Below are 26,487 nucleotides of genomic sequence, written 5' to 3' on the forward strand. Positions count from 1 at the left end.
GTAAATTTAACTGTTAAACTGTTTCTGTACAGAAACACCAGTCAGAATATTATTAATACAAAGAAGTGAAACTATTTCAGCAGCTGTTTGTACCTGAGTTTTTGCCCACGCTAAACTAAACTGTTCTTTTTTAAACGATTACACATAACAGTTTAATTTGTGAAACGGTAACTTTTACCGCTTTTAAATAACAAAAACGCTCATCTCTACTATGCACCATCATAATATTTTTACACTTCGTTTTTTTTTCAATTTAAAATTTATTTGTTAAATTTTCTTTTTGTTAGACTAAGAAATTGCTACTGTTTAACAGGTCCGCCATTTAACCGTGTTTACCTTTGTTTTCTCATTTTTGTATGAATCACAGTGTATATTGCAATTAATAAAGATATGTTATTATTACTACTATAGACGCTAAAAAAAATCTCACATACAAAACTACTCTTACTCAACACAATACAATTTTCAAAAATGAGAAAGTTTAGTGGTATTTTTGTTAATAGACTATGAAACTAAGCCAAAAAGATATTATTTTTTTTATGTGTCGTATTATCAGCGCTATGAATTTTAATAGTTTTGTATTTCAGGAATTACTCCGCCTCAAGTTTGCTTCTGCTTCTTCTCGGTCAGTTCTGCCGATTGATCCGTTGACGGTAAGTAAACCGGAAATCTTTCGCGGCTCTTTTACCATTGATTGATTTATATAAACTAGTGACGTCGTTCAAAGTAGTTGTTTTTTTTTTTTAATATTTTTTTTTTCGTAAAATTAATGCTCCAATTTTTACCGCGCGTAGCAAAATATTTTTTCCATCGGAAGTTCCACATTGAACGACACACATAAACCAACAATACACCACATTCTAATCATTTAATCACATGATCCTCGACACACAGACAACAACAAATACAAACTCATACCACTTTTGGTCAAAGATTGAGTACTATGCAATCAAAATCTATAATCTACTTCTACTATCCATTAAAACAATAATGTAACGAGAAAATGTTTAAGAAGACTATACAAAATGGATGGTGGAGATAGATAGAAGTAAAATGAATTGTCATTCGACCAAACCAAATTTGAAATATCTGCTCCATTACAATACGTAAGTGAATGTATAGTTATTTTTTAAAAATTAATTATATATGTTTTGTAATATAAATAATAAATAAGGAAAAATTCAAGTTTTGTATATTGTTTTAAAACTATAATTTTTGTGTCCGTATAAGTGTAATCTCATTTGTTAAAAAACAAAAGTGTATTGTAATGTGTCCTCGGCACGGGTAACCCCTGTAAGCAGCACATTATTTATATTTTTTCATATTATAAAAAGTATAAATGAATAATATTAAAAAACACATTTCGTTTCAATGAGGAAATTCTGTTTTTTTATTGTTAATAGACTATAAAACTTTTTTAAATATTTTTTTATGTATCGTATTATCACTATAAAGTTTTATAATTTTGAAACTACTCCGCTTGTAACGTCACCAGTTCTCTACTGTAAGTTCTGCTGATTGGTGAATTGTCTTCCTGTAAACCTAAAATCTATCACAACACTATTTTATTGATTGATTCACAAAAACTCGTGACGTCATTCAAAGTAGTCCATATTTATTATTTTTTCATACATCTTCAAGAAACTTCACCGTAAAATTAAAGCTCTAATTTTTACAGCGCGTAAGAAAACATTTTTTTAAATTTAATTTCCCATACCATTAAATACTTCCATACTTCTTCATTAGTTACATTTTTTATAATTTAAAAGTGCATAAATAATTACTTATAACTTTTGGGTCAGAGCGTTTTGAAAATTTTACATAGAAAAAAAAACAGCTTATCTTTGATAACCATTATTCAAGAAGTCCATTTATATTCACTGCACATTGTCACATACATACTTTTACTCATACAAACATAAACGCACCCTCACATACATACACTCACCCTCACTAACATGCACAATAATAACTCCGATACACTAAGGTATATAAGTACTTAGCATATTATGTTACATTAAAAGTTATCCTCATAAAATGTAATTAAAACACATCTGACATATTTATTTCTACCGATTTATTGTAATCAGTTTGTAAATTCTTAAATGCGTTTTGGTTTTTATGGGAAAAGAAAATAAAAGCACTAAAATCTGGCCGTATTCATAATTTCTTTCTTTTTCGAATCGTTGAGGGCAACTGAATATTTACTAAAACTGAGATGCACTAAGTAAAATTATAATTTCATTTTATTATTCCTCGGTGGGTGGTACGTATTATCATTTAAAACTTATGTAAAAACAAATAAATTTATAAAATAATGTATTATATATTACGTATTCTGATTTAGTTTATCGTGATATTGCTTCATTCTGCGTAAGCTTTGAATAAATATATAAATTAAATATATATTCTTAGCGTCCCTATAATAAACATATTATAAGGCTACAGTAGTGGCTCCGGCACTACCTTCCCTGGACATGCGATCCTGATACACTAGGCGGCACAGACTGGTACAATCGATATGAGCCCTAAGGTACATACCACTAGATCGTTTCATCCCTAAATCCATGTACCCTAATGTAAAATAAATCATAACTTTCTAACAATACCATTATTTAATGGCTAATTTTTGTAGGCTTCCTGATTGGAGACATAAATGATTTATAGTGGAAAGGCAACATCAAAAATGACCTGATAAACAGTATTATTATTTTAACGCTCAAAAGGCACGTACAGAAACGCAATTTTTTTGTTTTTTTTTAAATATACAAAAAAAGTAGCTTAAAAGACCCCCTTATGGTCAAAAAGTCAACATGTTTGCCTACCGTGCAAGAGGTCTCGGATATTTTTTTTAAATACACTAGAATGTCTCATAGTCCCTGGACTGACACCTGGAGCGTAAAACTAATCATCGCTTTATGTATCAAAATTTAATCGGGTTGTGGTCCCGTGGCTAGTTTTTAGGACTCGTGGCTCAAAGGTCCGTGGTTCGAATCCCACTCTACCCCAACTTAATTACCATTTTCTAATAGTGAGTTATATGATTACTCGTTGAAAATGGCCCTCAAAATGAAATATTTAGGTAAATCATAAGAACGCAATTTTTTTTTCAAATAAAAAAAATTGAAATTCACAATATAATAAAAAAACTGGCATTGTTATTGATGTTATAATAATTTACGAGTATGTTTTCAACAAAATTTTAAACATATTACTTTGCCTTTATAAATGCTCATTAATCGTTTCTCCATCCGCACCCAGTGGTCCATAGGGCATTGAATTCGCACTCCTATTGCAGTGTATAAAAATCATTCTGTTGTGTGAAAAGTAATGTGTTCTGGTCGAACAATAAAAATATATCTCAGCAAAGTGTTCGTACGAGGTTTTTCAAGAGTACAAATTATGTCATGCCCGAAACTCGTACGACTTTTACTTAGGGACATCTCTCCTTTGTCGCATCGAGAGTGTTCAATATTTTGGAAGAGCGTATTAAGCTCTCAAGGACAAAAACTATTTTCAAGAGAGGAATAAAGAACTGAATTTTCTGGAAGGGATTTTAGTGGGAAACTCCTTTATGGTTTCCCGAATGCTTGAGTTTACTATTTACCATAGTGACATATATTTTTTTGTTGTTGTTATTATTGTTTTGTATCTGATGCTAAAAAATATTTGTGAAAATATATTCACGTGTCTGTCAACTAATTGCTCGTCCGAACTAAACACAGAACAAGTAGTCCAATAGAGTTGGAACTTGTGTCTCAAATAATGTGTAATAAACTGTCTTTCAGTAAATAAATAAATAAATAAAGTAACGCTTCAATGCTTCAACCTCAAAATCAATGTTTCTTTTCTACCCGCCAGGAATCGAAACCTAAACCATTACACTATGAGGCGAAATATAATATATAATTATGACAGGTTTAAAAACCAATTGGTTAAACAGCAACGCATTGCACGCTGATTTCAATTTTACTATAAAGTTATTATAAAACTATTATTGTGTGTGCTTTTTACATACCTGTTTTATTTTGTCTAGATAATTTGTTTTTTTTAGAACTAAATGATTTGATTAATTTTTGACCTATAATCTCAAGTCCCTGATTTTATCTTCATTAACTTAGAGAAATTACATCACCTTATTTACAGTATTTTTCTTTCGATAAAACAGATACAAAAAATAGGTTATCTACCAAAAACGAATCAGACATAAATACGATTATGTAGACAGTATAACATAAACTTAAAACTTTACTCAATGAGACCAACTTATAAATTTGTTGAAAATGAAAATAATTTACTGCAGTGAAATTAAGCTAAAGACATTTAAACCGAATCAGACATAAAATACGATTTCGTAGACAATTTAGAACAAAATTAAAAAAATACTCAATAATATTAACTTTTTTTTATTTTAATAAATTTGTTTAATTTTTTTTTTACTGCGGTGAAATCAGGTGAAATTTTTTTAAACCGAATCAGACGTAAATGCAATACAATAAGTTTTGAGAAGGGAATATGAAAGTAGAGGCATTAAATCAACAAAGGTAAGGAAATGTGGATGTTTAAACATGGACAGAATTTGAGAGTGTAAAGTGGCCACTAAAATCAACCACAGACAGGTCATAAACCCTGTAAATGCCTAAACTTCAATATAACAACAAATTTAGATATAAATAACTACCTAGGGAGGAAATCCAGCTAGTTCGCAAACATTAGGACATACTCAAACATTGTTGAGTATTAAATAAACTTAAAACTTTACTCAACGAGATTAACTTATAAATGTTAAAAAACTTAACCGCGGTGACATCAACTGAATTAATTTATTTTACAATTTGTACAATGTCGAGAGGTTATTTGTTTTAGGGCCGCGATTATGAACGACTATCTTCATCGGTATATACTGAAACGGTAAAAACTAATATCGATATTTATGTACAAAAGTGTGTATATTTGTATGAACATTTAAGGTATTTTGTTGGTAAGCGGTAATTCAACATGTTTAGAAAAAAAAATGTAAACATATTCTATTTTTCATAGAGAAAATTAATATCACTTTGAATATAAAATTGAAGATATATTTTAACTTCCAATCAGAATACGTACCCTGGTCGACTAGTTACGAATTTCGGGTTCAGGTGGGACCTTTTTCGTTATATCTATTTTTTTATTTTATGATGCTAAAACAATTAAAATCAATAATAAAAATTTAAGCAAAAACATCAATACCCACAAATTACATAAAAGCATATTATATTAAGATATATAAATAAAAAACGTGCACAATTAGTGCAATCTAAAAAATAAGTGTAGAGAAAATGCCCATTGGGCGTATATATAAATAAATAAATAAACAAAATAAATTTTAAAAACCTACTCTTTTTTAAATATTTCTCACGGAACAGATCCGGTAATCTATAGATTAGCTAGTATAGGGGAAAATGCATGACAAATTAAAATTAAAAATCACATGATGACAACACTGACCAGACGAGACATAACATGACTTGACCTTATTATTATACGTTTATACACATGTTTCAGGGCCATGCCGCAAAACTTCAGAGAAACATTTTTTATGGTGTACTTTTAACGACATCCTTATAATTTGTTTGGAAAATCTCAATTTTATAAAAAAAAGAGATTAAAAACATTTTTAAACAACAAAACAATACGCACCGTACGCGGTATAAGGAAACAGTTGGGTAGGGAGGGTGTAGGGGTTTGTGGAAGGGATGCTGGTCCTAGACATAAAGGATTTTCTCAATTTTGAAATTATAATAATTATTTAAATTCCATACAAGTCATGGTCAAAATAAATTTGTCTTTAAGGGTGTAAACATTTATAATAATCTTCCCAATGAACTAAAAACTATTAAAAATAATATATCAATAAATAAATTTAAAGTTAATCTAAAGAAATTTTTTGAACACGTGTAAAAACAACATTAAATTTTAATTAGTATGAATGTATTATTGTTTTATGTTTTTTCTTTATATGACCTATGTTTTTATTTTTCTTACTCATGTACTCGTATTTAAAATTATATAAACTCTTATAAATAAACAACTAAAACAGTGTAAGTCACTCTCCAAGCACAAGAGTAGTTTCTTTTTTTAGAGAGTTATAGTGATAACATTTACTAGATGTGTAAAAGTAGTCATGTTTAGAATTTTACAAAAACATGTACACTTTATGAAAATTTATTCATAAAAAAAAATTTAAATAAAAAAATATTTTTCATTGAAAAATACGAATTTAAAAAAATATATATTAGGATTATATAAACGTTTACCATGAAGAATTTCCCTCTGAAGTTTCGCGGTCTAGCTCTGAAACACCGTGTATACATCACCGGATTCATCAGAAATTTTTCATCATTTTTTTGTAAACACAGTATAGTTAAAAAAATGTATCTACTGACACTAGAATTAGGCTTGTAAATTTAAATTCAGATTTTTTGGAGCTCATCAAACTTCAAAATTTATAATAATTTGTCGGCCTAGTGGTGTAGGTCAGCGCGTTTGCCTACCATGCAACAGGTCTCGGATTCGATTTCCGATTTGGTGGACATGAAATTTACATTTGAAAAAGATGTAGTCCCTAGACTTGTACCTGAAGCGTAAGACTGATTATATTACCTTTATGTAAAAAAAATATCAAGATAAACTACGATGTGTGTATCAATGCAGTGCCCTTTGCACTATCAGGTGCGGAAAGGGAAGAATGTTGATGAAATTTATAAAAAATAATATATCTTGTTTTGCCATCTTTCTTCAGAAATATCAATTCACCCTAGTTTTGCCGTGCCTTGTGGGTTTGGACGATGTATACGTAATGGGCTTAGCGTCTTGCTAACACACACATTCAAATGCCTTACTTTATTCCCACTAATACCGTCGCAAATAAGTAGACACATATTTTAGTTTAGTTTGCTATACATACGCGTATTATTGAGTAGGTACCTATGAAAAACTGTCTAGACGAGGTGATTACGCAAATATTAACCACGCTTACACAGAAAATACCTAATAAATATGTATTGCATCTTCAGGATTTATTTACTAGTAGAACGCATGATATTTGACGCGGAGCACGAGACGATATGAGAAGTTCGTAACCAGCTGATCAGGTCTAAGCAAAAGTCCAGAGATTGAAGAACTGGACCGAAGATACAGTTTACGTCTGGGATTCAATAATCAATAATATGTTTACCAAGATATAATTATCATTAATAAACAAAAGATAATTATTACTGTCTTGAACACGAACTATTGTAGGTGTATTGACGTCTATCATCTTCAATATTATCAAGTGAATATGGTTACATACAGATTTAATCTAACGCAATTAACAAAAAAAATAAGTTTATTGCAACATAGAAGGAAAACAGAAGTTTGGGCATTTACTTGTTTGAGTGTACATTTTTTACACTGAAATTGCGTTTGAAAATCAATTTTTCTTCGACTTTTCCATTTGTTACTACTACCATCACGCTATTTCCGCGTAGGGGTAGGCAGAGAGAATGGACCGCCACACACATCTATCCTGGCACACATTCCTAGATTCTGCCACATTCATACATGCCCTACGGTTCTGCCTGCTCTTGACATGACCAGACTTGAGATTTTGGTTTATCTGGTCATACCACGTCTTCCTTGGTCGTTCTCGTCTCACGTTACTGTTCATTTTCGCCATGTATACTCGTTTTACCATTCTTTCGTCGTTCATTCGTTTTACATGACCAAACTACCTCAGAGACCTTTTCTTAATTGACCTCAATGAAAATCGCGAGATACGAAATTGAAAATGTTACTCGTTTACTGACAAAAAAATATTGCCTTTTTGCATAAGTGAAATTGATAGGAAGACCCACGGTCTTTTTTTTAAAGAAAATAAATATTTGCGTTTTTGTGATTGACTCAAATATTTTAATTTTGGGGGCAATTTTCAACGAGCTGTAAATATCTCACTATTAGGAAATGGGAATCAAGCTTTGGTAGAGTGGGATTCGAACCTCGGACCTCTGATCCGTGAGTCCGCGACACTAGCTACAGGACCCCAACCCTACTTTCACTGTTGACTTTAGTGAAGTGCTGAAACCTGTCTTGGTATGGGTGAGATTTATCTGACTGAATTATTTCACCTACTAGACGACGTTTGAAAATACTAAAAAATATTTATACTTATTCTTACACCAGTTAATTTAATCAACAATATTTCAGAATGTCTAATGTTTGTAGTCAAGGTTGGTTTGGCCGATTGCCCAGCAGAAGTGAAATAATTTATTTAGATGAATTTCACTCACATCGATAAAGGTTTCAGCGCGATTACTAGAATTTAGGAAAACTGGATGTATATACTCAGGCAGAATGATTATTGTTACACAGTGTGTAAAGTGGTCACTCAAACTAGTCGATCACATATCTTAAGCCTTTTAAATGCCTAGACTTCCATATTCCCCTCTCACAAAAAATGCTTTCCTTCTCTGTTCATACTCAAAACATTGTTTTTTTGTTGTATGAAATTGAAAGCTTCTCCGATAAAAATATTGATATGAATTTCTTAAATAAATTTAAACATTTTATTTATTTATTTAATTTACATAAACACCTGGAGGGCTTTTACAAGTATGGTGGATAGAGAAAAAGATACAATGTAAGCAATAAAATAAAGCATTTGATTCAATCAAATACATATACATAGTAAAATAACAAATAACAAAAATCCTAAGTTCTGCTTTAAATCCACAGTTGTACGAAAAGAAAATTATCAAACTGTTAACAAATCATTATTAATATGTTTATTTAAGAAAGAAGTGAAAAGTTACTTTTATAATTCTTCTTTGTATAGCACTGATTAAAAACACCGTTTATATATATTTTTTAAATTTATTTATGTGATGGTAAAAATATTAATAATTAAAAATAAAATAAACAAACTATTGTAAGACGTCACTTCCCATTATGTACACAAGAATTGTTTTTTTTTCTTTTACGAAATGGGAAACGTTAATGTAAAAATTGTATTTAGTTATAATATTGTATACTTACATTTTTTATTTACTTGAAATACACAACAAACAATAACAAAAAATAAAGCTATCGTTAATAAATAAGAACGCATAGTACAGGCGTTTGTAAAAATAAGGTTAAATAAAAAACTTTGTGCTTAAGTAAAGATTACATATAATATACATTAATATTCGAGGTCATCCATCATTTTTATTATTTTATTCGCAATATAATGTTATTTACATTTATCGAGAAACAAGTCCCAGCTCCATGAGACTAAAGTCCTGTGTTGAGTTGGGACGAATAATATCCTCAAGTAATATAATTAAACAATACTATTATATTATAGAAAACAAGAATATTGTTAAAAGATAACGCTTAGCAATATAAAAAGAACAAACAAAAACAAACAATTTATTTACATGAAACAATCAACTCAAATAAGTAAAAAAGATCATGAAGGAGTTTCCGACGAAAATCCCTTCCCCCGTGGAAAATTCGATCCCGAACCTCTTTCATGAAAATACATTTTATCTTTAAGAGCTTAATAAGCTCTCCCAATATATTCAACACTTTCGGTGGGATAAGGCAGAAGTGTCTCTGAACATGGGTCGTGCAGGTTTTGGGTATAACATAATAATTATGCTATCCCCAAAACCCGAGAATACTTATAATTATTATGGATATTTTTAGTATAGTGTAGATTTTTTTTTTCTTAAAAAAATGTGTATATGTTCACTTTTTATAATAAAATTATAAGATTCTGTATTAATATACCTCATATATATTATATTTACCACCTACTACATATTTTCTCGAACTGAACGATTTGGGAAGGTAGGAAAAAATTGGCTTAAGACAAATTTCCCGCTCTTATACAGGGTGTTCTTTAAACCCTGTCACATCCGAAACGACGATGATTAGCATGGACAAGAAATTATATTAGCATATTTAAAAAACAAATGGTTGTTTACTTCTGCAGGGGAGAAGTGAGGGGAGCTCGGTTGTCAATGTATCAGACTCCCCCCTTCCCTTCTCGTTTCTCTCCTGCAGAAGTAAGCAATCATTTGCTTTTTTTTTTATTTTATTTTTTTAAATTTTATTTTTTTAAATTTTGTTTCTTCCAAAAAATTATTTTAATGTGCCAATGTGTCTTCTTGCTCATACTGATCATCGTGGTTTCGGATGTGACAGGGTTTAATATTAAAAAAATAAAAGTGTGTCAATGTTTTTTTTTTAGTAAAGTTGTCTCACATACACTGGAACAACTGCTGTGTTACTGTGTTGATTGATATGTTGGAGGGGACTGGAATAAGACGGCCTCCGTAGTGTAGTGGTCAAGACGCTTGACTCACGCACGGAAGGTTCCGGGTTCGATTCCCGGTGAGAACACAAAAATTAAAATGTGATTTTTCTCAAGCCTGGGTGCTCTGTGATGTAATTCACCACTGTTATTAGGCCTCCTGGCCTGTTGTGGTGCAAAAAAAAATGTAAAAAAGATTAGAAATAATTTCTTATGGCGATTCTATATCGGAAACTATCGACATCTGATCAAAGTTTTGTAGATCTCAATTTTAGGTATTTTTATAAATCACAATTTTAAGTGAGATTGTCAAATATTTAAACTTTGTGATCGATTGCGGACTCTTGTTAGTCTTTTTATAAGTTTTCTTTTATTTTGCCTAAAAACACTTTTAAGATATGGCATAAAGTCGGCATAAAGTCGTGGGACATTCAACTAAAACTGCCATTAAAATTACAATATTTGAGTTTGGCCAAATGTTCATAGACAAAATACTGGATTTCACTCCCTCGGGGGTCATTAAGATTAAAAAATTACAACAGGGATGGAGAATACCTTAAATAAGGTAATATAGAAGTCAAGGCATTTACAAGGCTTATGGCCTGTCATTAGCTGGTTTAAGTGGCCACTTTACACACTGTGTAACATTCACCATTTTGCCTATGTTTGAACATCCATATTTCTTCAATTCTTCCATCTGTTGATTTTAGTGAAGTTAAAGATCTGAAACCTTTATTGTTGTGAAGAGATTCATCTGATTGAATTATTTCATATACTAAGCAACGCCTGAAAACAATTTTTCGATTTTTAAACTTCTTCTTGGACCAGTTGGTTTCATTACAATATTTGAGTTTGTCCAAATGTTCATAGACAAAAAGTCATAAGCCCTGTAAATGCCTTGACTTCCATGTTCCCTTATTGAAGGTTTTCTTCATCCCTGTTGTAATTTGTTAATACCATTAAAATGATCCATTATATATAGAATTACATTACTTTATAGTTAAGGAAATTGTACTAGCGGAAATTTACAGACAAAGAAGTGATAAAGTTCTTCTGTACAAAACACTTAAACTCCGCCAGTTCGAGGATTACTGTGGTTTTTCATAATTTTAGAACAATATAATAGTAATAATTTCAAAATTCCTCTCAAACATAACCATAATACACTCTTCAAGTATAATGAAAAAATAATTATTTTATGTGAAATCAATAAATGAAATAAATGATGGTTTAGTACTCGTAGTACTAAAGATATTTAATAAGTATGGTAATAGAACTCATAATTCTTTAGTACCTAGCGTTTTTAATTTATTGCCAAAAGAACTTGAATTTAACACTGCAACAAAAGCAAAATAAGAGAGTGGCTATTCGATCAAAGGTTTATATATGAATAGTTATTAAACTAGCTTATGTGCAAATATTTTTTTTTTTTTTTTTTTTCTTGTTTTTGAAAAAAAAATGGTTTATTTGTATCTATATTACTGGTCTTTCCGGCTTTTAATTATATCTGTAAATACATTGTTTTTATAAATTTAGTAATATACAAGTTAGCATGATTATAAATCTTCACCAAAAAGCCACAGAATGTGGCTTGGGACGATTTTAGTTATTGTAACAATAAATTTAAAAAATAATGAACATTTTAAAAGTGTAAAAATGTAAATTATTGTCAGTTTAAAAAAAATATTTTACAAGCTAAATAAAGCTTTACATAATGTTGGATCAGCTGTCGGTTTTACATGCCTGAACATGTCAGTTCGTAAAAATATATAGGGTTTTTGAACTGGCTTAAAACCTTAAAATATGAAATACAATGGCATTTTCATTTAAATGTAAATTTAGTAAAAACAAACAAACAAACCATCACGCCGTTTCCCCGTAAGGGTAGGCAGAGAGGATAGAACGCCACAACACTCTATCTTTGCATACAGATCTCGCTTCCTCTACATTCATACATCTTCTCATGCACGCGCGCCGATTATTTCGACTTTTGACATGTCCATCTTTAAGTATTTGTTGGATTTGGTCATGCCATGTCTTTCTCGGTCTTCCTCTATTTCTGCATCCATCAACATTCGCATTGTAAATATTCTTAGCCGTTCTCTCGCTGTCCATTCGTTCTACATGTCCAAACCAGCGCAGAACTCCTTTCTTGATTTTGTCGATAATGCTTGTCTCAGCCTTACATAATGTACGGATCTCAACATTTGTGCATTTATCGTACATAGTTTTACCACACATTCGCCTGAGAGATCGCATTTCGACAGCATTCAGCTTACTTTCATCCCTGTTTTTCCAAGTCCATACTTCGCTCCCATACATCAGGGATGGGACCAGGACTCCGTTGTGAACTGCCAATTTTGCCTCTTGTGACAACCATTTATTTAATATAATATATATCATAGTAGCATTGATTTCAATCAATTTATAAACAACAGTTATTTTTAGAGTATCCGCAAGACGTTCAAAGTACAAATAAAGTTCTCAGATATAAAGCAACATAAACACCTCGGTATATCAAAACATTTTAGAATTTGTAACAAATACTTTTTCAGACAGAAAGGTGGCCTGGAAATTTCATATGACTTACTATTACATCAAGTACAAAGTGCAGAGAAGACGTAACTTGCTGAAATATTTTTCGAATGTTACATCAAAATGTAAATATTATTATTTATACTGACCCCGGTTCCCCGAGCAAAATTGATAGGTACTTAAATTTAAGTTGGACTTAAATATGTCAAAGTCCTAGATGATACATAATTTTTTTTCAATCAGAAGGTAAATTACGGGAAAAATAACACTGTTTAGTAAACAAAATTAATATCAAATTAAGTTTTATTTTAATACGCACATTTTTTTATACTATATAATTTTATAAGCACAGTAAAACTATCTTTATTCAATGAGGAAGTTCAGATCAATGGGAAATTGGATACAAAAAATGTTTTCTTACACGAGGTAAAAAATAGAGCATTTAATCGTATGGCGAAGATTCTCAAAAACGTACGAAAAAAATAATAAAAATACATTTTGATAAAAACAAAAAACTTTAAAACGTCATAGGTGTTAGTCCACAGCTATTTAGAACAGCCAATCAATTATGTGTTGTGATAGATTTCCAGTTCCCGGGAAGCCACGTTTATCATGTTTTCTTACGTACGGGGTTCTTTTTTTAAATGTCAGCTCAACTCACCGACGACCACTCGTGACGTCACGGGCGCAGTAATTTAAAAGTTACAAAGCTTAAAAAATCATAGCGGTGATAAGATATATGTAAAAAAAAAAAATATTGGTCTTCTGTTAGTCTATTAACAATCATTTTTTTTAAACCACTGAACTTCCTCATTATGTGGTTCTAATTTTATATAATAGGTAAGCATACGTTATTTCTCTAATAATAATAACATTATTGTTCACTTTTATATTAGCAATACGATATTATTTGCATATAAATAATAAAAAAAGACCAATGTGATTAAATTAAATATTACTAGTTAATTATTAATCAAATATTTTTTTATTCCTATTCGATATTTTAACTGTCGTTATTTTTTTTTTATTTAACAAAAGCCTATTTCATCTGAATTTTTCCTTTTTTTGTATTTACGATATATGTTTCTGAATTAGGTTTATTTATTTTATAATTTTATTTGCAAAACTATATCTAACAAATTAGGGTTTTTTTTAATAGTATTTTTAATAAAATTTCGTACTTGGCGGATTTTCCCAATCATAAAATTAATCGAATAAATAATTTGGAAATTCTAGAAATTAAAAAGCCGTCAAATAAAATTAAAATATTATAAATAATCGATTAAACTTAAGTCAAAGCCCTATTTTTATTATTGTCGATATAAAGTTTAACCATACCATAAAAACAATTACTCCCTCCCCTATCCTTTTGGACACCCACCAATATGTTCACTGTTTCTTTTATACATTCCGTATGTTTAATTATAAAATAACCCTAAAGAGGGCAACGTGTTGTTGCCAAAACTAGTCGGTTGTGTCAACAAATACAGTGGTTCATAAAGAAATTTTAACGCGCTTTTGCCCGTATGTAGTACCTTAAATTTGCGTTCATAATACTGGCCCTAGTCGCTTTAGACACACATAATTAGCCCCTAAACTATCGACAAAATGTACATTTTAAAAACTATGAAGAAGCTGCAGTACATTACAAAATCGATACCTTGCAATCTAGAAGAGCCATCACTGATACCGTCTTCCTTTACAAAATGTGCAATACAACTTAGATTGCCCACAACTGATTAAGATAGTTTAAATTACAAAGATACTTCCTTTCAAGGTAATGCCACTGCATGACATAACCAATACTATTTTAAATATCATCAACTTTTCTGCTCACTCAAATTTAAAACACACATTTGGTCATAATATTCATAATTACAATACGCGTTATTCAAAGAATCTTCACGTGTCTAAGTTTCGCTCAACAAAGTTTGGCAGTAGGTCCTTGGAAAATATTGGCCATTCCGAATATAATAAACTGCCTGATGAGCTAAGACACGAAAAACTTAATAAAAAATCCAGAAGTGTCGCAATTAAAAATTATTGCTTAAATCTTTTTGATACTGATAATTATTAATGTAGTTCATATAATATGGTGTTTTATGTTTCTTATACAATAATGTTTTCTTTTTATTTCGGATGTATTAATTTGTATGAAATTATGTATTGTCAAAAAAATGTTTTTTCTTATGTACGGTCGCAAATGAGTTTCTAATAACTCCTGGGAGTATAATATGTAATTTTTGTATTATATGTTTTATTAATAATAAAAATAAAAAAAATAAATAAAAAAATTGCATCCCTCAACGTACAACTCAGCTGCAAAAAATAGTTTTATGCTTGTATTTCAAGCACAAATAATAAGAATGCATCTTTTCCCAGAATCCTAAACCATAATAACAATAGTTTTTTTCTTAAATCGACATATCCTCACTCTAAACAACGACAAAGAAAATGCTAGAATCTTAATTGAAAACAATAATTATAATTTAAAATTAATATTCTATTATATTCAACCAATTTTACATTATTTTTTTGTATACTTTCTTATTATATTTATTTTTCCTTGATTGATAGAAGAAAGGAAAGAAGGCTGATCTGGGGTTACTCCGTTTGAATCCGCTGATGAAAAGATTTTTAAAGAACGAGCAAACTTTTTTTTAAACTTTTTTTTCATAACATGTTCAATTTAATTATAACTGTATTTTTTTTACGGGTGGAATTATACGGATGGCTTTACACGGGTACGCTTACTTTCTTTATTTGGCATTGTATTTAGTTATATATAGAAAACTATAATTGACTTTTAATTTTGGTTTATTTAAAAATATCGTATTTGTTTGTTATCCGACCTTCTAGTATTATTTAAAATTCTCAACTCACTCTTTGATGCGCCTGAACTACTGAGCTCAATCAAATTAAATATCCCAACCAGAAACCTCGGACAAAACTTGCTCTTTCATACCGATAACCATAGAACTAACTATGGTTTTTATTCCCCTATGCCCAGAATTCTTAGGTCGGCCAACAAACATACCAGTCTTGATTTTTTTGATAACAAGTTGTCTTCTTTTATACACGTCTACTATACCATTGTGTCTTTCTACTTTCTTTTATAATAATTTTCAATGTATGAATATGTCCTTGAAAATTCTCAATGGGCGTATAAATAAATAGTAGTTGTTGTTTTATTTTAATAAATAAATAAGTTCAGTTGGTGAAATCGACCGTTAGACATTCTGTGATCGCCAAAACCGGATCAAAGTTCACGAAGTTCCGTCTGTCCAACATACCACGCCCGCGTGTACCAGAAATCTCTGGACCTATACAAACCAATCTAGTTAGAACATCAAAAATATCATGAACGGCTAAAGATTAAAACATCGCGGCTGACTAATTATTTATGATTTATTCCATGTTTGGGCAGCGTATTGCCAAACAGTGTACTAAACCAAACAGGCCTAGTCTGCAGTGGTGAATCGTCCAAATAAGCGATTATGCACAGCTTACCATTATATTTGACTTTCGATAATAATGTTTTATAATAACTATGTTTGTGGGAAAATAAATAAAATCATCATCATATCATTCCCTTTCCGCACCTTATAATCATAGGGCACTGCATTGCTACACCAATCGCAGCGTATCTTGATCATTCTTGTTACATGAAGGTAAGATGATCAGTCTTAAGTATCAGGCACCAGTCTAGGGACTATGAAATATTCTAGTGTGAAAACACCCTTTTAAACAAATATTATCAACTATGTCGGGAATTAAACCCGAGACCTCTTGCATGGCAGGCAAACGCTCTGACCATTACACCACGAGGCCGACAAAATACATCAAATAAATCAAATACTTGTTATTGATTATAAATCACTACCACCGTTCACATCTTCATACAAAAAAATGTATCTATGAAGTGCGCCGATACAATTACGATGAAATTAGTCGATCACCTCAGCTTATTCCTCTATACCAAAAAAACACTAATTTTTTTTTTTTTTTTTATTTATTTTTTTTTTTTTTTTTATTTAAATCTTAAAGTAGGGCACACATATCATACATATTGTTATGTGTGTTCTAATAATAACATTACAAATATATTTAATTTATGAATTGTTTATCACATATGTCTTGACCATTATTTTAAATTTTGATATGTTTTTTTCTTCATAAATATTTTTTTCCATTTCGTAATACTTTTTAATTGCTTTAAATAAAATTGAATTTTGTGACTTTGCCTTTTTCCTAAATGGAAGTCTAATTTTGTTCTTTTCTCTTGTATTGTGATCGTGTTCATGCTGGTTCCGATCAATTTTTTTCCAAAATTCATTCATTTTTTCAATTATTTTACATATTTAATCCAGTCGCGGTCTTTTAGTACTAAAACAAGCTTGCAGATTACAAATATTATTTGAAGATTCTCTATTTGGTAACTAGTACTTCGAATATTATTTCCGAAGGACTATTTTTCTTCGATAGGATACCGTAGACATATCATGTACCACATAGGACATGTGGCGTTTGAGGCTGCCGTTTATGACATTATTCACTTTTAAAGGAATCGGCCAGTGCTCAATGTTGACATTTCTATATTAATAGAAATATCTACTAATTGTCATTGTGGTATACTTTAATAAACTTTTGTACAAGTTTTGTATTAAAATAGTGCAGAATAAAGCTATGTATATATCATTAATTGTTGTTTAAGTTGATTTTCACAAAACCACAGATAAACGCCATTTATAATTATATTATTTGTTTATTAATATAATCCTAAAATTGTTTTTATCCATATGGGCGGCTCTATGGCTGCAACGCGTCATTACCCTGAAAGTATATTGTGTTGATGATAAAATTGTGATGCGATAATTTAATATAAGCCATTTTAATAATTCTTCGCATATTGTTAGTAGAACAATTCGTTGTATTATTGCTTATCAAAACGTATGATAACAATGTATTAATTTACAAAGTTATAATTTTTTTTATATTTTTTTATACTTACGCACCCACACACATTCATTCACACACGCACATAAACACATTTTCAAATATATATACACACACATGAATACAAACGTCGCACACATACAATTATATAAACTCTTTTCTTATATATTATGTATTATTAGATTAACAGTGGATTTTTTTGATTGGCTCTAGTATTGTTAATATATATTGTTACTTATATTTTATTTAATAGCACTAAAAATTCCAAATAAAAAAAGAAAATAGTAATAGTAAATAAATATAACATTCTTGGAAATGAATAATACTTCTACGGTATGGAATTTGGGATTCTTAAAGGTACACAATATAATTATGTTATAGTTGTAGGATTTTGGTCGTTGAGGGTTGGTGGAGCTCTTACTCTAGTAAGAAATTGACAAAAGATACGAGGTTGCTGTTTAATGCGTATTTATTACATGGCGATTAAGAAACATCACATGGTTGAGTAGCAAATTAAATTCAATAGAAAACGCTGACTTGTTTTTTGGAGTCATGACTATATTTCAGGTGAAATTATTAGGTAAATTTGTGTCATCGATCATGGACTATAAACCCCACACAGTTTTATAAATATTAGTAATAATAGGTAACACCAACATGCACTGATTATAATTTATGGAAATATTTGATGTTATGGGAGAAATGGTTAGAAAAAGGGGGAGAGGAGGTACAGAGAAGCATGGGTTTACTAGGTGTCGGATGACCATTACAATGGAACGTCGTGTAGTGCGCTATATTGAATAGTCATTTGATTATGGATTAAGGGTCATTATTTTCAGTTTTCATACAAAGAAACAGATACATCTCGAAACCGGTAGACAGAGAAACGTCGGTAAGTGTGTAGGGTCCATAGTCGACGACACACACGTGTTAAATTAGTTCACCTAAAATAGACTAATGACCGACGATGCAATGTCATCATTTTCAATCGAATCCAATACATTCGTAAAATGCAACTCTTATATTAAACCGGGAACATTGTTCTGCAGTACATTCACACCGTCCCTACCATGAAGAAATGAACTACAAAGGAACGTCGTCTATAAAGAGACCATAGGATGCAGCCAACATCAGTCAGCTTGTTCAGTGAGCCCAACAAGATCAGTGCATTTCACTTAGTTCCAGCATGTAGTTCAAGTGCAGTTACTTCTACCTATCATCGCCGCTACACTCGTGCTACACAACCAAGTGTCGTATATTTATTCAACATGTAATAAATCAGTATTCAAGCCGCAATCGTGTCTTCTCTCTCAATCTCTAACTGGGGTAGGAACTCCAACCAAACCCTCAGCAGCCTATTTCTACAAGTGGTTATATGCAAATGTGTAATAACATTAATTCTTATTCTTAGTGGTAGAGTTCATTACTATGCAAGCTTCTGACGCCACTGCGACCTGTGAAAATCTATTGTGACGGGTCCCCGTGAATAGTTCTGGCCCTCCAAACCCAGGTTTAAAAAGAGCCTGGCTACTGGGTGGAAGACGGGAGTTTACATTTCGCTAAATCTCCCCTTCCAAGCCCAGATCCGTAAAATATCGGGCTATTATGTAGGTGGCAAGCTCTTTAACATCCTCAGGTTTAACCAATGGTCCTCCGAGAATGAGGCTCCTTTTATGATGTAAAGCGTCACATTCACATAGAATGTGTATAGGTGTTTCCTCATCTGCACTGCAAAACCTACATCTAATTAGTTTCGGAAAGGTTTATTCTAGCAAGGTGTTTGTTCAATCCCTGTAACGGCTCTGGTGATAACCCCTTACTAACATAAACTAATAAAATTTAGTATACGTATTAATAATTAAACACAAGAATTCAATAAATACAAAAGATAATAATATTAACCCCATCCAAATCCCCTAACCTAACTAAAACCAAACTAAAATCTAACCTGACCTAACAAGTGCAGAGCAGAGAGTTATCGTTACAGTACGTACTCTTATACATTTTTGCTAAAATGTTCTAAAGCAAAATGTATTTCAACACTGAAATTCTCTGTTTTGATATACGTGTGCTCTTCATTCACAGAGCATTTTGCGATCGACTGCAGAACTCTGTTCTGTATCATCATACAGTTTGGCAATACGCGTCCGGGCAGATAAACAATACACTTTTTTATTCAAATGAAATACTTGTGGTTTAACTAAATATTCATATTTTGGAGCCATTTTCAATTAGTTTTACGTGTTAAAAAAATAAGAAGCAAGTTAAATTTTCATCATATTTATACACTACCGGGGCTGGTATTTTAAACGCTTTTATAACACGGTATAGTGTTTCATTATAAAAATACATAATTTTTATAGCGTTCAAAATACTAGCCCAGTTGTTGGTGCTATTCTAAATCATATCGCGGGAGTAGAGAAGAAAGACATTTGGGTTTTTTTTTATTTTTTGCATGCGACTACACTTTGCTTCATATATAAACAAACTGATGATTAAACCTCAAATATATACTAACACAAATCAAACATGACGATTTTCATTTAGAACATTATTGTGACCTTAAGTATAACTTAAAACACTTAATTAGGTTGAATTGACCAAACCGTATTAGCTTTTTTCCGTTTTTAAAATGGTATTACGAACTAAAAAAATTAAATTTCAAATCAGTTTATGTTAGGTCATTTGACGTTTAATCATCAGTGTGTTCATATATGAAGCAAAGTATGGTCGAATGCAAAAAATAAAAATCCACAAATTAACCACTTTCTACCCCCGCGAGAAGATTGAGAATAGCACCCCTGCATTCACCAGATGTTTATTAAAATTTATTTTCACATAATTTTTTATTTATTGAATAATTTATTATTGATACAAGATTTTAAGCGCTGACGGATTGAAGGAAAAAAAGAAAGGCAACCCTCCCTGAAGGGTAAGATTCCCATCGCGATTGCCAAGCATCGAGAAGAGCATTTAAAGACATTTTTTATATTCGATAGAGATTTTCCTTCAGTTGGGAGTAGACGGACGCCACCAATAACAGAGGAACGAAAAAGAAAGGAAAAAATTCAGTTATCTACAGATGGAAGAACCGAAAACGTAGATGTGGATATTCAAACATAGACAGAATCGTAAATGCTACATAGGGTGTAAAGTAGCTACTTAAACCACCCAATGACAGGTCATTAGCCCTGTTAATGCCTAGAATTCCATATGCCCTATTTTAAAAAATCCCTTCTGTTGCAATAAACGTCAATCTGGGTGGAATCTAGCCTTGTCTGCAAACATTTAGACCTACTAAATAAAGTAGTTTCCAACCTTAATTCCTCCCCACAAAGTCCTGAACATTTATGATCGTGGAAAGGCATGTGTGAATACAGCACCTGATATTAACAGATAACCTGTTCAACTACGAGTAAAGGCTAAAATTAACGATCTTCTGAGTAAATTAAAACCCATTAAGTCCCAATTTTTTAAACATCATTTTTCGAAACTTATTGAGAACTAACGCCCTCACCAAGGGGACCATTCAAATATTCTAACTACAATATATGATTTAAGCAAGCAATATAATTATAATATTTAAAAGTAATATAATATAGCATTATAATTATAAAAGTCGGGTTGTGGTCCTGGGGCTAGTGTTGCGGACTCACGGATCAGAGGTCCGAGGTTCGAACCCCACTCTACCCCAACTTTATTTCCATTTTCTAATAGTGAGATATTTGCAAAATTGAGATATTTGGGTAAATTATAAGAACGCTAATATTTCTTTTTGTTTTTTTTAATATTAATAGTTTTTTTAAATAGTTTGAAAAATACCTTATTTAAAAAATTTTGTTTTGCTTTCTATTTACTTTTTGTATATTTTTTTATTTTTTTATCTATTTATTCAGAAAAACAACAGCAATACAAAATAATATATACAACATTGTAAAAAAAAAACATTAAATAATGCCAAATCAGTTTCCCACATAAATACAATGATAAAAATCCAGTTCAGTTAGTTTTTGTGTGTGAGGATACGCGGGTAAGTGAGTGGAGTGTGGTTTTGGTAGGTATGTGAATATATGTGTGAGTGTATATGGGTGTGAGGGTGGGTTTATGGACAGGGTAAGTGTGTGTTTGATATAAGTGAATAGAAACAACTTAAATTAATAATGTAATTTTTTTTTTTAAGAAACATAATTTTTTTCATATAATAGTTCAATAGTTTACATATATTACATATTTTTTGGATTGCTACTTTTAACATAAAAAAATGAATTTAGAAATTGGTTTAGTTAGATTGTGTATTTTTTTTATTCAATGTACCCTATGTTTAAATAAATGCCTACTTGTTCTTTTTTTTAAACATTTTTCTATATTTAAAGCCTTTCAGCCGTTCTTTCGCCGTCCATTCGCTCTACATGTCCAAACCAAGGCAGCACCTCCTTATTGATTTTGTCGATAATGCTTGTCTCAGCCTTACACAGTGCACGGATCTCAACATTTGTGCACCTATTAAAAATCGTATTTTACACATTCGCCTGAGAGATCGCACTTCGACAGCATTCAACATACGTTTATCATTATTTTTCGGTCGGCACCAGAACTCCAAACTGCTAGTATTGCCTCCCGCGACAAACATTTGTTTGCCAATGCAGATTTCAGTGCACCGTCACCGTGTTCCCGCCACTCACCCTCCTTTCAATATGTTTCTCACTCTTTCCCACCCTAGTAAACATACTTCCCAGATACACAAATTCTTCTACCTGATTCAGAATATCTCCGTTCACACTGATCTCACATTTAGTTATACTTTCATACCTTTCAAAAACCACTACATTCTGTAAAACACTGTTTTTGTCGGTAACGATGTTTTGGCGATTTGTCTTAGTTTAATAGTCTATAAAAAAAATCATTTAAAATTTAAAAACTGCTAAACTTCCTCATTATTATAATGGATAATTACTGGCCGTTATTAATCGTATTATAAACTTTACCCGTCTATGGTTGATTAGTTTTATCTTATATTCTCACTCATTACTGGCGCGCTAGTACAAATATTATATTTATTATTCATGCAACAAACTCGTATTTTTTCTTTACCTACCCAAGTACGACTTTGTAACGGTAGCAATGAGTATTGTTGACATAATAACAATATCGGTAATGCAAATCATTTCCGAGACACCCCAATACACAATGAAGGAATTTCTAAGTTCATCGTACATTTGAACACTCATTTGATTATTTATATTTAATACATATATTTCAAAGTCAACCTACTTCAAAATATAGGAGATAGAGTCATTATTAAAATCTGTAATGTTAATATCTGTATCATAAGGATAAACCACGGGAGTCATATTGAACGAAATGGTCAGGAAACAAGATTTTGCGATCGTGAGGTTTCCAAAACATCACAACTTTTGATCCAAATGAGATAATTATTTAACATTTTTTATAATAATATTACATGTTAAAATAGGGTATCTGGGACTTAGTTATTTTTATTAAAACTCAATTTAAGAGTATCCACACGTTTATAGACAACGTTTGATTCCTCTATTATAAGGATTAAGTTTTATTGTAACTGAGAAAGAAATCAATGGATGGAAGAATTGTACAAAAAATTATGTTTAAGCATAGGTAGAATGGTGTATTATTCTGTGTAAAGGGCTGCTTGGGTGTAGTTTGTTTGACTTTATTAAAAAAGCTAATAAGTTGTATTTATATTTATCTGTTTTTGAAAACTGCTTCCTTAATATCGCCTCTTGTTCACGCATTCTTTCAATTTTTCGCCTACTTCCCTTAATTTTTCATCAACTGATTACAAATAGTACTTTCGACAAAATTACTACCCGAATCGCACCGTAATGCGTGGTAACATCGGTGACTAAACGATAGGATCATTCGCAAACAAAATGTCAGGTTGGAATTTTAACCCCGCATTATTGGTACAAATAACAAATATGTATGAATTGAATCCATTCAATTTCGTTTGTCAATATGTTTACTCATTGCAAATATGGCTCATCTCATCAGACAGTCTGGGGTCAAACTGTGTTCGTAATTTAGGGTCAGAAACCGTGTCTATTGACCGGAGTATTCATATTTTTGCTCTTTGTCTCCGCAGGGTCATTTGATTACAATATTATCGCATTATTTATAACTTAATATCCAATAGATATTATGTCATAAATAACAAGCCCTTATTTCAAAACTTTGATTTGTTTTATACATATGTTCTGAATTGTTTCTTTGTATTTCTTTGAAAGAAATAATAAATTAATGCAACAATAAAAAATATAAATATTACGCGTCACATTAAATAACCCTGTCTGATTAATAATTTTAAGTGCATTATTTAACAATTATTTATTTATTTATTCATTTCAATATCAAAATACATTTTTATTAGGTTCAGTACATTTCGTCTCCTTTGGTGAAAACTTGCGTTGAACGAAAATGTTTCGTATGAAAAAAATAAATAAATATGATAATAATATATATTTGCAAATAATACATTTTAAATTATTATAATACCAAAAAAAATATATCTGAATAAAAATATTAAATATTATTTATTTTAAATCAACGTAGAATATTTTAATGTGAATTATTAGTATGAATATAAAATAATAAAATAAATAAAAATTAATAAAACATTCGGAATAAATAATTATTTAAACCGAAATCGTGAATCATTTTATTTTTAATAAGTCAGTAATAATTTAAAGTTAATCCCAAGTGGATCCCAAAATAATTCATTAAAACATTCATTAAAATCAATAATACTTTTCATTTAAATTTCAAAACAATATTTTATAATGAATGAAAACATTTTTCAATATCAATAATAAATTCAATCAAAAAAGTTGAACATCAATTAATTTTTAAAAACTAAGGCATAAGTATAAAATTTTAGTAAAATATAAAAATGAAAAGAGCAAATATCTAATTAGAATATATGTACAGTGTGTAAAGTTTTAAAATATAATTACATTTTCAAAACATCTTTGATTAATTTGAAAATAACATTTACAATAATTTTAATGTTTATATATTTAGGGTTTAGGATTTTTGTTAATGGTGTTGAAATATTAGTGAGTAATATACAAAGTTATAAGAACGATTGGATTTACAAATTCTTTTTTTTTTCTTTTTAATTTTCGTTTAAGGAGATTGAAGACGGTGAAATGTTATTGTATTATCGGTATAAAGATATAAGAAATACCTTAAGATATAAATTGATGCAATTTAAGTGCAGAATTGTAAAAAAATTACTTACCACAGGCATTTCTTCGTTCGTTTCCCGCACAATTTCTCTGATGATCTCTGTTTTCGTTGAAGTATCCCGCGCTTCCTCTTCCCGAGTTCCCCCTGCCTGTGTTTCCTTCCGGTCTCCGACTTTCCCTGCTTCCCACGCGGCGGGAAAATTCAAACTGACTCCGTTCGCCGGGCCAGCCGTCACATCAGCGAAGGAAAACGAGGGGGAAAAACTGTTAGACACGAGATGCGAGGGATCGTAGGTAGCAAACGGGGTAGAATTTATAAACCCGCCCCCTTTGGCGTCTTCTGTTGATGTGTCGCGTGCGGCAGGGTTGAAGCCGCCCTCGTCATCGTCAGATCCATCTTCGTTCTCTCCAGAGACCTCAACATCCTCCAAGGTTGTTCTGGAAAACACCGCCCACAATGCCGCCCCTCTTAAGTTCAATGGAGCTCTCGATCGAGGGGTTAACCACGACACTTTTTCCATTTCACATGATTTGTTCAAAGATATTTCGTATCAGTCGGTTGAAAAAAAATTCCACGTGTTAGCTTACCTGTTTTCTTTATAGTTTAAAAATCGCATGTTAGTACAAAAATATAATTATTATTAAATATAGTTAATACAAAAATATATATAAAATATATTAATGTGTAATTATTGGCGTAAGTTTAAACTCGATATTTTAATGTAATCGGTTGCTTTTCAACTGACATATTATATCGTAGGTATACTGGCAAAAAACGTTACCTCAAAAATATGGGGATTTGATTTGAATGATGAAGTTTTGTTAAGTTTTTAACGCTCTACAAACTGGCAAAATAAACTAAGTCATTAACATATTACAACAGAGATGAAGAACATTTAAGAGAAGGTAATATAGAAGTCTAGGCATCTACAGGGCTTATGACCTGTCAATGGCTGGTTTAAGTGGCCACTTTACACACTGTGTAACATTCACCATTCTGCCTATATTTGAACATCTATATTCCTTCAATTCTTTCATCTGTTTATGTTTGTGAAGTTAAAGAGCTGAAACCTTTATTTATGCGGGTGAGATTCATCTAATTGAATTATTTTACCTACATACTAGGCAACGCCTGAAAATGTTATTTTTTCAATATCTATACTTCTTCATGGACCAGGTGGATTTATCAAAAATATTTTGAGTTTGTCCAAATTTTTGTAGACAAGGATTGGATTTTACTCCCTGGGGAGCTGTTTACATTTACATATTACAACAGAGATGAAGAACATTTAAGAGAAGAGCCATTGACAATTCATAAGCCCTGTAGATGCCTAGATTTCTATATTACCTTATCTTAAATGTTCTTCATCTCTGTTATAATATGTTAATGTAAACAGCTCCCCAGGGAGTCGAATCGGAGTATAAACAATGTTTTTTAATGCATGTTATGGTAAT

General features: G+C 30.9%; 1 protein-coding gene across 1 annotated transcript in view; it reads right to left on the reverse strand.

Moving 5' to 3' along the window:
* The window catches only part of Root (ciliary rootlet coiled-coil, rootletin), a 122,447-nt gene extending 96,894 nt beyond the window's left edge, over positions 1-25,553 (reverse strand). The window contains exon 1 of the mRNA XM_088232577.1: positions 25,086-25,553. Within this exon, the coding sequence (XP_088088703.1) occupies positions 25,086-25,553 (468 nt within the window). The remainder of the gene's footprint in view (positions 1-25,085) is intronic.
* Between the last annotated feature and the right edge of the window lie 934 nt (positions 25,554-26,487).

This window comes from Micrasema longulum, unplaced genomic scaffold (assembly GCF_059751315.1).
Source record: "Micrasema longulum isolate JH-2025_06_02 unplaced genomic scaffold, ASM5975131v1 h1tg000998l, whole genome shotgun sequence".
NCBI lineage: Eukaryota > Metazoa > Arthropoda > Insecta > Trichoptera > Brachycentridae > Micrasema > Micrasema longulum.